Source organism: Galeopterus variegatus, unplaced genomic scaffold, assembly GCF_000696425.1.
Source record: "Galeopterus variegatus unplaced genomic scaffold, G_variegatus-3.0.2 Scaffold3213, whole genome shotgun sequence".
NCBI classification, from domain to species: domain Eukaryota; kingdom Metazoa; phylum Chordata; class Mammalia; order Dermoptera; family Cynocephalidae; genus Galeopterus; species Galeopterus variegatus.
Window position 1 is genome coordinate 132186 of NW_007729324.1, and position 13711 is coordinate 145896.

Consider the following 13711-nt stretch of genomic DNA (forward strand, 5'->3'; position numbering starts at 1 on the left):
CGAACCAAAAAAACCATGAGAACATGAGCATAAGAAAATGCCAAGAAGATTTCTGGAATAGGAGGATAGTCCAATTTGGAGCACAGAGAGTTGGAGGGTGATGAAAGCCAGATGACTTAACAGAAAAGATGCAAATGGATCCCAGAGGGCACTGAAGGCCACCTTTCTGAATCTGGAAGTTAACCTGCGGGCAGTAGGGAATGAAATTCTACATTGGGATTTGTGACACAGACAAGGGCATGTACACGGCTTCTAGTAGATATTTCTCTCTCTTATTTTGTATAGACATTTAAATTAGATATTTATTTTAAACATAACATTTTCTCTGAATTATAAATCCTTAATAATAAATATCCTTCAAATATGACTACCTAGATTCCCAGTTCAATGATGCTTGGAGAGGATTTCAGCCCTTAATGTAAGCCTTTACCTATTGTGTGAACAACTCCTCCTTACACTAAACACACAAGTGCATGGGCATGCCACATTATCATCCCTGATTTCTCCCATGTCTAGCCCAGAGCCTACCACATGGTATGTGCTCAATAAAGGTTTTTAAAGACGACTTACTGGAAGGTAAATAGCACAGAGGTAGTTTCTAACACCCTTATACTAAAGTTGCGCTTTGAAGAATTTTTAAATTGAGGGTGATTGTCTGTGTTTTGGGGACCAAACTTCTTTCTCTGATTCCTCTTGAGATGCTTTCATTTAGTTAATTTTTTTCTTCTTATTAATCTTTAAATAGCTTGTATTCTGTCTCTGACTTCAGGAGAGAGAATAGAGGTATCTCTATTTGGAGCTCTTAACCAAGCTTCCTGAACTTAAATCCTGTTCACTCTGCTTAGCTCTCCAGTTGGGAGGAAATATTCAGGACTTTCTCCAACCCAATGGCAGCCTTGCTTACAAGACAACCATAGGGAGGGTGTGTGGAAGAAAAGCCTGAGAGTGCCATGGCATTAGAAACTCCTGGATTCTCGTGGCCACCTCAATGGCATCCATATGATCACTCTCATCCTTACAGACCTAACAACCCAGTTTTCCCAAATCCAAATGGCTTTGGTTCAAGCTGTGTCCTCTGGCCACAGTGGGACAGTCTGGAAAGTCTTTATGACCACAGACTAGACAGGCAATTGAGACGGGCATCAACATGAGCCTTGCTGTTAACACATAACTCGGGCTTCTGTGGAGACCTCTTGAGGTTGAGCACGCTCTTGCCTGTTGCCCTTCAGAGGACAAACTGAGAAGCCATCACTGACCTGGCATTTCAGAAGTGTTAGAATTCTGCTCGGTTATAAAACTGGCTGTCAGTTCACCTGATCTTCTAGATCTGCTCCATGCTCCCTCAGGGCGGTGATCATCCATATGCCGCAGGCCTTTGTGCACATGGGGTTGAGGCTCTCCAGACCATCCAGAGTTTCCTCCAGAAACTGCTGGATTTCTTCACTTGGGATGAATTTACTGACAATCTGAGAATGCACCCAGAAAAATTCGTGTTAGCAACCACCTCACTTTGTATCTGGTCACCTACAACATAATGCTATAGTTTTTGGGTTTTTTTTTTTTTTTGATATTAGAAACCACTGGGATTTTCAAACAGTTAGCATACAGTTGAGGATGTTAGCAACCACCTCACTTTGTATCTGGTCACCTACAACATAATGCTATAGTTTTTGGGTTTTTTTTTTTTTTGATATTAGAAACCACTGGGATTTTCAAACAGTTAGCATACAGTTGAGGCCACAGAAACTAGAGAAAATATTAAAATAGGACATAGACATGACCTTTTCTCTGTAAGCAAACTTTCTCTGAAGTTGCCTTTTTATCATTTCACATTTATTGAATCCCAAGCCTGTTAAGGCAATTTACTCTCCAAACCCAAAGTTATAGCCTACTGGATAGGGGAAAAAATAATACATAATGTTTACATAGCAATTTATATATTGTAAAGCATTTTCACATACATTTCATATATAATAGAAATATGATGCAAATCTGCCAAAGAATAGCTAAGTTTTGAGAAGAAAAATCTATCAAAATGTAGGAGAGTGCTTCAAAAATCTGTGAAAAAAAATAAAATTAAAAGATAATATGAATCTTTCCGCGAACTTTTTGAAGACCTTTCATACCAAGTGACATACTGAATCCTCAGGTGGCTGACAGTATCCATACAGAGTATGAATTAATATAAGCCTTGTTTTTTGCTCTTCCATGCTTCGATACCAAGAACAGTCAAAAGATCAAGAAAATAAAAACATTGCAATTTCGGTCTCTAGGTGTAAGAACTATAGTGAGTGTTCGGTTGATAGCAGTGCGTGAATGTGGGTGCCTACGTCTGTCTGTGAATGTGTGTTAGTGAAAAGGAGGTGGGCAGACAGGGAAAAGTTGGAAGTCTGAGTGAGTTCCAGGAGTATTATCTGGGGCTTTAACTAAGCAAGACGGTAATGATGATGAGTTTGTAGACATGAGAACGTTCCTATTGACAAGTGACATCCCCCTGCATTAAGTTGCCTGATGCTGTTTTGTTGAGAACAAATGAGCTTTTTTCCATGAACGGTTGCACATCCCAGCCATTGTCTGAGTTATCATGGTTCCAAAACCAAAGGACTGTATGACTGCTTCCATTCTATGAAACAGTGAATGCTTGGCTGGTGTCCAAGCTCAATGGTTATCTGTTTTGTTCTTGCACTGGGATGGATGCTGATTTAGGAGGAAAGAAAGGACGAAAACTCATGTTTTTGAGCCCCTACTATGTGTCAGACACTTGTTTAGTCACTTGACATATGTTCCCTCCCTGTCCCCACCCAGCTTCTTTCGCACATTCTGATCACTTTTTTTTGTGTTTCTGCTGTTGTCACCTTGGTCCAAGCCACCTCATCTAACACCTGGATTCTTGCAGTTTCACTCATTTTGCTTTCACCAGCCTGTATTCTAGTCTCCACACAGCAGCCAGAGTGACTCTCCAGAAAAATAAGTCTGATCATGTTTGTTCTGTCAGAACCACCAATAGCCCTTAAAGGACCTTTGCACGTTAGAAAAATGTGCTCTGTCCTTAAGATATTTCACTTCTGTCTGTAAGTATATTGTCATAATGTACTGATTTTGTGGCATCCTTTGCTGCCATCTGCAGAACATTGCCATAATACGCATGTAAATCTATAACATCTACATTATAAATGATACTGCCTTACATGAGGGTGCCCTTTTGCATTTTACAACTGGCACAGTCATACATAGTGGCCCTAACTCTTCTGCTCAAAACCCTCCATTGGCTTTTGATTTCAATTGGAATAAAAGCCAAGGTCATTAAAAAGGCATGGAAGGCCCTTGGGCATTTCTTAGATCTTATTATCCACCTCTTGCTCCACCTCAGGGCCTTTGCACTTGCTGTTTCTCCTCTCTCTGAAATGCTCTTTTCCAGATATCTCCATGGTTCTTTTTCAGTGTGGCTTTCTGTAGAGGATCATCTCTCTCCTATTCCCTATTCCCCTTTAATGACTTTATTTTCCCTTTCATTTTAGCATTGTATCATACATCACTGATATTATATTTGTTTGTTTGACTCCCTCTACTAGGATGCAAACTCAATGAAGGCAGGAATATTGTCTTTTTCTACCCATAGAGCCTGGCACGTGGTAGGTGCTCAGGAGATAGTAGGTGAATGCATGCATGTTTGAATGAACGACGGAATTGATCAGCCAATCCTTGCAACAACTCTGAGAGGTAATGTATAGTGTTTTTTATAGAGAAGAAGAGACTGAACTTCAAGCAGTGCACATACAGTGCATCTGATCAACTTCAAAGCCCCGGTTTCTTCCATTCTACCCCACTGTATCCCATACCTTGGGGGAGGCCACTTGGTTCACAAAGTTTCCCATAAGTGTGAAACGATCAGTAGCAGGTGTTGACCAGGCATACATACCCAATATTACTAAATGACAGGACAAAACGTCTTTCATTCAACTTGAATGTCTAAACTGTTCCCTTCCCTCATAGTGTGGAGTACATAGCTTACTCATTTGGAAATAAACCCAGAATCACCTTTACATCCTCTGACCAGTCTCCTCTGTATTTATTACCTTAGCTATTTTGGAAGAAATCTTGATCTGGGCCTCCACGTCGTCACATGCCAGCCCTTCCAGCAAACCCTGCAGTCTTTCCTCTTCCAGGTGAATACCTAAAGTCAAAAGGGAGAAATATGTAAGAGTTCAAAGACCCGATAGGTGTTGAAGAAGCTGGCTGTATTTTGAAGTGACAATAATTCAGCTTCTGGACACCTTTAACAACACTAAAGGCTGTCTGATGAGATGGTAAATGAAAGAGCTAACGTACTGAGCAGTTTCTCCAAGCCGGGCACCCTGCTAAATACTCCGCATACAATGATGTCATTTATTACTCATAGGATCATCTGAGGTAGACTCTCCTGGTACTGTCCCTAATTTGCAGATGAGAAAGCTGGGGTAAAGAGATGTGAAGCCACTTGCCCAAGGTCATGCAGTGAGTAAAAATAAGAGTCAGAATTTGAACCCTGATCTGATTGACACAACGCTCTAATGACTCTGCCTACTGCTGTTTTCTTTTGGAGTTCTGTTCTTCAGTGACCTACCTTGCGGGAAATTGAAGAGTAACTATTGTAATAAAAAATTTAAAACAGCAATGGCATAAGTGACCACCGATATCAATATACAAAAGCAGACCTAAACAATGACAATGTTCTGTTTGTTATTTGAATGTGTGGTAACTGTGGAAACTAACACGTGAACCATTTCGTGGACGGCAGTCTACAGAACTTTCGTAGTTGTGGCTACACAACCTCCAGTGGTCCAGGTAGCTGGTAAATTTCTTACTTTCAGATCCCTCCTCTCAAAACTGATTGAGCAGCATCCATGAGTATTAATGGGTATTTAATTTAGTATCACACTAGTTAGTTGTATCTAGTTGGTGTTTAATAATACATGTTCTTTCCCTCTCTCCATCATGCTTATTTGATCAATCAAGTCAAAAGAGTCAGGTAAATTATGAAGCGTGGGATTTTTTGTTAACAAGGAGTGTTTGAGGACCTGAACTTTGCATGTTTCAGGAAATAAAGTAGGCTAAAGGGAGAACAGGTAGAACAATAATAAAATTCAAATTCCTTTCTTCCTGTGTTTCCTTTATGGTACATTTCTTCTCTTACTGGAATGGTTCTTTAGTTCTCATTTCCTTGATGTTTTTTTCTGGGTTGGTAAAAGCATATATCCTTAATCAATTATGTCCCCCAATCCCAAGGGACTTTCATACCAATGCTGACTCTGCTGAATAGTTTTTTTCATTTTGACTGACTATCAACCCTCTACTCCCTACCCCAAGCAAATCCCACCTTTTAGTTTTAACACACTTTTAAAAATGTGAATCTTAGAATTGTAACATCTTTGTGTCCCCAGTATCAGAACAGAGATTGACACATGTAAAGGCACTCAATAAATATTTTGAGTACCTGAAAGAATGGCGAGTGGAACCTAGGCACAAGGTGGAGTTAAACTGAGTGTTCCTGGCTGCACCTGGTCTCCACAGTACTGTGCATGCACATGGTAGGGCTGTCCTCAGTGAAACAACTGCTGAATTAACCTGGATAGGAGGCCCTGATTGTGGGCTTCAGCCTGAGACTGAGGTTTTAAAATTCCTTATATTTTCTGATATTGGCAGTTATTCACGTGTACTTGGAGAGCAGGAGGAGGAACCACCCCCCACAAAGTTCTCTCTCTTAGACAACTGTGAAAGTCACTTAGCACCATAATAATAGCACAATTTTCTCTTGAAGAAAATCATGTGATAGAGGATGCATTGCTAATATGCCCTATTGCTTAGTGATTTAAATTGGAGACTCTCAAAACATTTCACCAACTTTAATAGATCTTTATAATGTTACAGTGTTATTACCTTTATTTATTTATTTTTTTAAAAGGGAAAACAGAGCCACTGTGGGGGAAAAAAACGACTTATTTCAGAATCAAGACAGAGACAAATTTTGTGATCTAATCAAGGTAATAGAACTGAGAAATGGCTGAACTGAAGAGAGAGAGAGAGAGAAGACAGGAGAGGAGAGGAAGGAAAAAGGCACAGACACATATGGAGGAAAACTGAGAACAGCAAATATGTAGCTATTTTCTCTCTGTTTGTGGGTTCCCCATCTTTCCCTCACCTTTTATACGGAACAGCCCAACAGCCGAGCTAGCAGCCGCCTGACGGATTGTGGGCAGAGTGTCACAGGAATGAGGAGCCAGGAGCCCGAGGAGTGACCCGATTTTAAAGTTCACTGGTGCCTGCAGGACAAAGGAAGCCCCCCAATGTGATGCGGTGTCTTGATGATGTCATCCCAGGATATTCCCAGCACCAGATCTTAAGTCCCTTATTTTCTCTCTGCAGGTCCTTAGAACAAAATTGAATATTGAACTTACTCATAAAAGGTGCCCGATTCCTTAAAGGCAGTGGAAAAGTAAGCAAGCAAGCATGCAAAAGACAGCCAAGTAGCTTAATTCTAGTGTGCCTGCACACTCTGGAGTTAGGAGAGATCTCTCAGGTGGTTCTCCAGAAAAAGGCACTCCCCTCGAGACTGAGATCCGTCATGTGGGAGCTTGGGATTCCATTGCTGCAGCTTTCAAGCAATGAAATCTATTCATTCTAGGGAATGACTTGCCTCAGTATCATGTGTCAGCATTTTTGCAGTGATCTGGAAGGCTCTTTCTCTTTCCCACTCTTTTTGTGAAACAAGCCACATTCGAAGAAGCTGTTGATTAAAGAATAAATGTCCTTCCTTGATAATCTTCATATTCATCTGGTCTCATTCTTTTTCTCTCTCCCCTTCTCTCTCTCCTCTCCCCCACCGTGTGCTCACTCACTCTCTCTTGCTCTCTGTCTCTTGCTCTCTCTTTGTCTCTTGTTCTCTCTCTTGCTCTCTCTTTGTCTCTTGTTCTCTCTCTTGCTCTCTCTCTCTCTCTCTCTCCCCCCCTTTCTCAGACTCTCTCTCAGCCTCTTCTGTAACAGGGTGCTTTTACTTCCCCAGAAACAATTTTTAAGTAAACTGGCCCTATATGGTGGGCCCCTTTCTCAGACTCTCTCTCAGCCTCTTCCGTAACAGGGTGCTTTTACTTCCCCAGAAACAATTTTTAAGTAAACTGGCCCTATATGGTGGGGTAAGTGGGTCAGGCTGGGTGGGTTCCTGTGAAGAAGGTGAGGTAGAGTTTGGGGTGGTGCATTGGAGAACGGTTCAGGGACTGAGGGGATCAGTTTGAGTGACGGCCCTACTCACATTAAACATTTCTTGACAGTCATTGGCATTCACATTATCCCACATCATGGACCTCAGGAGTTTTCCTAAAGCATCCATGGATCGTTCATAGAGAAACTGAAATCACATGTGAGCGGGTGAGTATCAGGCCGAGGTGACAAAGTGAAGTCCCACCAGTTTTTCATTCTGCTCGGGCCCACTGCCACGCACTTGAATATGCTCCTTGTCCTTGTCTGTCTGGCCTTCATTTTTGAGTTTTTCCAGAGGTGGAAGGGGCAGCAGCCTCTGAATATTCTCTTCAAGAATATTAAGGTGGTCATTTAGTGAGAGCGGAGGTTTCAGTTTACTGAAACGAGAACCAAGTGGAAAAATGGATACTATGATTACAAACAGGATATACCCAAGAACTGTCAGTCAAATCTGAAACTGTGACAAACATGTCACGTTGTCTGACATGTTGGGATGTTGAGGGAGGTGGTGACAGGAGTAGGGCGACACTGGGGGCATAGAATCAGACTGCACTGGGGAGCATAGTCAATATGCCTGCGTTCTAGTTTATGAGAGCAATGCAGAAATAATCACTTAGCACTACTTAATGCTTTGTGGTATGGCCTGTGATAACATCACCTGCTTGTCTTCCCCATCTTTTGTGTGTGTGTGTGTGTGTGTGTGTGTGTGTGTGTGTGAAAGAGAGAGAGAGAGAGAGGTATCTCCCCCGACTAGAGTCTAAGTCTGGGGCAGTGAGTTTTGTCAACTCCGTATGTCCTCTCGTGTTCTATGTAGTGCCACACATACTAGAGGTTCTTATGAATGCACGGATGAATAAATTATACTGAAATCTTCCTTCTTTCCTTTCTTTCTCTCAGACATTTGCTATGGACATCATGAGGATATGAACAAACTTGGACATGACTTGGGAAAAAGCAAATGTTCAATAAACATGATCCCCTTCCCCCTGGCACAAAAACACGAAAACCTCCATTTGTTATTAAAAAATGTAAATTAAGACAACAAGATACCACTTATCAACTAACAAATTAGCAAAGAAATTGAAAATGATGACACTATCAGGCAGGGTGAAAAAGTTTCCCTCAGAGAGGAGTAAAATTTGGTACCATCTAGGAAAGCTGTATTGAAAGCCTTCTCATCTTTATTGTCTGGTTGACTATTTTTTTAAAAATCAACTTATTGAGATATAATTTATGTACAGTAAGCTGTATCCATTTAAAGAATCCCGACACACCTATATCAAACGCCACCATAATCAATGTAGAACATTTCTATCATCCCCAAATTTTTCCTTATGCCTTTTCGCAGTTAATCTTTTCCTCCACCTTGGCCCTAGGCAATCGCTGATTTGCTTTCTATCATTAGAGATTACTGTTCAAGTCCTGCAGCTGCCCTAAGTGAGGGTAGTCGCTAACCACACATGTGGTTACGAAACACGTGAGTTGTGGCTAGTCTGAATTAAGATGTGATATAAATGTAAACACACTGGGTTTTGCAAATCTAGTATAAAAAAATCATGCAGGGCCAAACCCGTGGCACACTCAGGAGAGTGTGGTGCTGGGAGCGCTGCGGGTTCAGATCCTATATAGGGATGACTGGTGCGCTCACAGCGCTCACTGGCTGAGTGCAGTGCGGCCGGTCTCAAAAAGGACAAAAAAAAAAAAAAAATCATGCAAATCATCTCATTAATTTTTATATTAAATACATGTTGAAATGATAATATATTGAATATACTGGATTAAATAAAATATATTATTAAAATTAATTTTACCTTTTTTTTTTACTCTTTTAAAAGTGGTTACTAGACAATTTTAAATGATATATGTGTCTTGTATTATATTTCTACTTGACAACACTGCTTAAGAATCTGATTAATTCTTAATTCATGTACAAGATTTATTTATTTGAGCTTTCTACAAACCTCCATCATGTTTGTTAACATGGCAACCTATGCTTGCCCTTATCTTGCCCCTTACCACATTTTGGAGAAATTATGTGGATAATTTTTAAATTTATTTTTCCCAGTAGGCTAAAACTCCTTCAGATCAGGGCCATATTTTATTCATTTTTTTTTAGAGCCTGATATGACATGATATGACTAATATAACATGTATGCCACTCAATAATATTTATTGAACAAAACTGTCAACTATTATTCTTAGAAGTATGGAAAACACTTTTTGCACAAACATGTTCAGCAAAGTATTACTTATAGTTTTTAAATACAGGTGACCATAAATATAACAATAGGAGGCTGGTTAAGTAAGATGAAACATATTTATACAACGAGCCATTAAGTAGTCATTAAAAATGGTGTTTGTTACCTCAACATAATGAATGCCATATATGAAAAGCCTGTAGCTAACATCATACTCAATGCTTAAAGACTGAAAATTTTTCCTCTGTCAGCAAAGACAAGATAGGATCCTATCATCAAAAACAAGACTGGATCCCATTTTCACCATTTCTGCTTGACATAGTACTGGAAGTTCTAGCCAGAGCAATTAGGCAAGAAAAAGGGGGGTGGGGTCGGGAGAAAAAGCATTCAAATTGGAAAGGAAAAAGTAAAATTATCTCTGTTCACAGATGACATAATCTTATATGTAGAAAATCCTAAAGACTTGACTAAAAAACTGTTAGAATAAATGAATTCAGCAAAGTTGCAGGATACAGAATCAACATACAAAAATCAATTGCATCACTATGCAATAAAGTTGGACTCATGTTACACTGTTTACAAAAATCAACTCACAATGGTATAAAGACCTAAATATAAGAGTTAAGACTATTAAACTCTTAGAAGGAAACATACGGAAAAGCTTCATGACACTTGATTTGATGATGATTTCTTGAACATGACACTAAATGCACAGGCAACAAAAGTAAAAATAGGCAAATGGACTTCAACAAAAGTAAAAATAGAAAAATGGACTTCAACAAAAGTAAAAATAGGCAAATGGACTACATAAAACTTAAAACCTTCTGTGCATGAAAGGACACAACAGAGTAAAAGGCAATCTATGGAATGGGAGAAAATATTTGCAAAGTACATATCTGATAAAGAGTTAACATCCGGAATATATAAAGAACCCCTACAACTCAACAATTAAAAAGCAAACAACTTGATTTTAAAATGGTCAAGGGACTTGACTAGACATTTCTCCAAAGAAGATAGGCAAATCGCCTATAAGCACATGAAATGATGCTCAGTATCACTAATCATTAGGGAAAATGCAAATCAAAACCACAATGAGATACTACCTCATACCCATTAGAATGACTACTATCAAAAAAAAAAAAAAAAAAAAAACCCACAAAAAAAAAAAACCAAAAACCAAAAAACAAACAGAAAAAAAACTTGGGTTCTTAAAAGAGGGCTTTACCCTTTTCTTTTATTGATTTATTAAAACAAAAAAAGTGTTGATGAAGATATGGAGAAATTTGAACTCTTCTACACTATTAGTGAGAATATAAAATGGTAACACTGCCATGGAAAAAAGTATGGTGGATTCTCATAAATTTAAAAATAGGATTATCATGTGATCCAGCAATTCCACTTCTGGGTATATACTCAAAAGAATTGAAAGCAGAGTCCTGAAGAGATATTTGTATACCCACGTTCATAGCAGCATTATTCACTAGAGCAAAAAGGTGGAAGCAACCCAAGTGACCACTGGCAGATGAATGGATAACAAAATATGGTATATACACACAGCGGAGTATTTATTAGTCAGCTTTACAAAGGAATGAAATTCTGACACATGCTACAGCATGGATAAACTTTAAGGACAGTAATGCTGAGTGAAATTAGTTAGTACCAAAAAGACAAATGCTGTATGATTTCACTTCTAGGAGGTACCTGGAGTAGACAAATTCACAGAGACAGAAAACAGAATGGTGGTTGCTAGGGGCCAGGAGGAGGAAAGAACAGGGAGTTGTCCAATGGGTATAAAGTTTTAATTTTACAAGATGAATAGAATTCCGGAGGTTGGTGGCACAACAATGTGAATAAACCAAACACAACTGAACTGTACAATGAAAGATAAATTGTATGTGTTGTGTACTTCAACATAATTAAACATAAAGATGAAAAAAGAAATATGTTCATGAAGAACTGGTAATAACATGGGAATATGCGAGGTGACGTGAGAAAAAGCAAGATAAAAAAATTATATGCAGAGTAGGATCTCAACTCTTAATTAAAATGGAGAACTACAAATAAAGACTTGAAGGAAATAAACCAAAATGTTGACAACGGGGGGAGGGGGTATGGGTGATTTTTACTATTTTAAAATTTTTTCTGTAGTTTCCAAAATTTAACGATACACTTGTATGTCTTTTACTGGAGGGGGAAATATTATTTTAAAAACTTGCTTCAAATTATTTTCTTCTTGAGATTTATTGCTGTTAACCAACTAGAATGTGATTAGGGCTTTTATAAGTTTTTAACTGGAAAATTAAAATTTGCCTACAGGTCAAGATCTAGGAAGAGAAATTTCCTTTTGCACAGAAATTTCAGTCCTCAGACATCAATAAATCTGATTCTTCTGAGTATCATTAGTCCCTGTCAGTCATTAAATGATCAGTCCCTCAGACAGTTCTGTAACTCTTTGGAAGGAGATAGAGCCCCTATTTGAAAGACCCATTAATGAATTGTGTTTATTTGGGGGAGGGTGCACTGGAATCTGTACAGATAGATAAGTCAGTTACCAGGAGGAGGAGGAGAGGGAGGAAATACTTTTTCAATGAGAACAACAAACACTTTTCTACCTGAGGTATCGGATGGCGATTAAGGCTTTCCACCGAACAGGGCTAGCTAAGGAATCCAGGGGCTCATCCCTAATGAAGTCCTGTAACACAAACAACGAGGTGAAATATATCAGAAAGCCTCAGCGGAGTTCCCTAGTGCAGCTGCAACCTTGTTGAACCCTTGGGTGCCATGGGTTGGAAATATGGCAGAAATCTGATAGGTGGGACAGGCAAGTTTTACCCATTTTTGAAAAGACAGCCCTGCACTCTTGGTAATGGAATACTCAGGGCCTTCCTTATTCCCTCTCTGCACACTCACCAGCATGTAACCGATCAGCATCTCCTTGTAGGAAAACTGGAACCTTGGATCCTCAGCATCTTGGACAGCAATGCCAATCTCAGTGATGCTTCTTGTGAAACTCATTTGCAGATCCATGTCCTAAAGCAAAATGATTCATGGTGCAAGCCAAGGTCTTAGGCACCACACCAGGGTACTATAAACATGTGACCTAGAGTTGAAATATGTGCCCAGACAAAATCGAAAACCTTTGCTCCCATTACCATCTTTATCCCCACCTAGGATCTAAATTGCATAGAAGTCGAAAAACAAAGGTCAACCTCTCCCCCCGCCAACCACCATAGATTGAAGTTTCTCTAGAGCAGTGGATTCCAAATTTTTTTGACTATAAACCACAGTAGGAAACAATTTATAATTCCACCTAGTACTTACATACACAAAACATATCTAATATTTACTGAAATTAAAGTTTAATAATACTTGCAATTGCTATATGGAATGCACTCTTCTATTTTCTCTTTTATTTCATTAAAACTTTTTGCTGGTTGTGACCTCTTAGATTGGTCTCATGGTCCACTGATGGGTCACAATCCACAGTTTGAAAACCCCTGCTCTAGTTTATAGCTCAACTTCTAAACCACCTGGAACCAGAATACAGCTCCTTGTTCTGTCTTAGATTATGGATCCTGGCTTTGGAATTGGATTAATTAGTTATATATTGGGATCCTTTCCAATGGAATCAAACAAGAAGGACCATTTATGCTTGGCACACTTCAAAGAGCACGATTTGTCTATCTATCTATCCCATACCTTGTTCATCACAGACATGCCCAGAACCTGAAAAACCAAAGGCAAAACAGATACAGAGTGAGCAGCAGTCGGAGACACACCCAGCCCAACAAAAGGACCCACCCCTCAACCTGAAAGACAACAGTGAAGCAGGACACGGTGCTTCCTCTTCCGTTTTTAAAGACCTTGCACATTGGCACATTACCCTCCCCCTCCCGCCTGCCACAGGTGAGTCGTGTGTAAGCTACAGAAAGCGGGATAGAGACTCCAAGCCTTTGGGTTTTCAGGCTTCACAATCAGTTTAAAGAGACTCTAACAGACGTTGGTACCGAAAAAGGGTAAAAAGCTCCTGGGGGAAAGAGCAGTGAAATGCTATTATGATGAAAAGTCATAGGGCAGCCGATTCTGCAACTCGGAGTACAGTCAGTTCTGCTATATACAGCTTGTGTTGAAAGTGCACGTTTGTTCCAAAGAGATTGGTACATCAGGGAATACTTTGAGCATGTGCCGAGCTTGGCGTTTTCTTATGCGCAGTTTCATCTGCGAGACTCAAGGTGCACGGTTGAACTGAGCCGCGTAGGAAGCCTCAGAGGGCACGTGGT

General features: G+C 39.7%; 1 protein-coding gene across 1 annotated transcript in view; it reads right to left on the reverse strand.

Moving 5' to 3' along the window:
* Nucleotides 1–13711, reverse strand: part of MROH2B (maestro heat-like repeat family member 2B) — a 57690-nt gene that overhangs the window by 11972 nt on the left and 32007 nt on the right. The window contains exons 22-30 of the mRNA XM_008584307.1: nt 13131–13157; nt 12342–12461; nt 12044–12123; nt 7475–7610; nt 7286–7381; nt 6674–6763; nt 6179–6299; nt 4077–4174; nt 1314–1466 (exon numbers count right to left, since the gene is read on the reverse strand). Coding sequence (XP_008582529.1) covers nt 1314–1466; nt 4077–4174; nt 6179–6299; nt 6674–6763; nt 7286–7381; nt 7475–7610; nt 12044–12123; nt 12342–12461; nt 13131–13157 — 921 coding nt within the window. The remainder of the gene's footprint in view (nt 1–1313; nt 1467–4076; nt 4175–6178; nt 6300–6673; nt 6764–7285; nt 7382–7474; nt 7611–12043; nt 12124–12341; nt 12462–13130; nt 13158–13711) is intronic.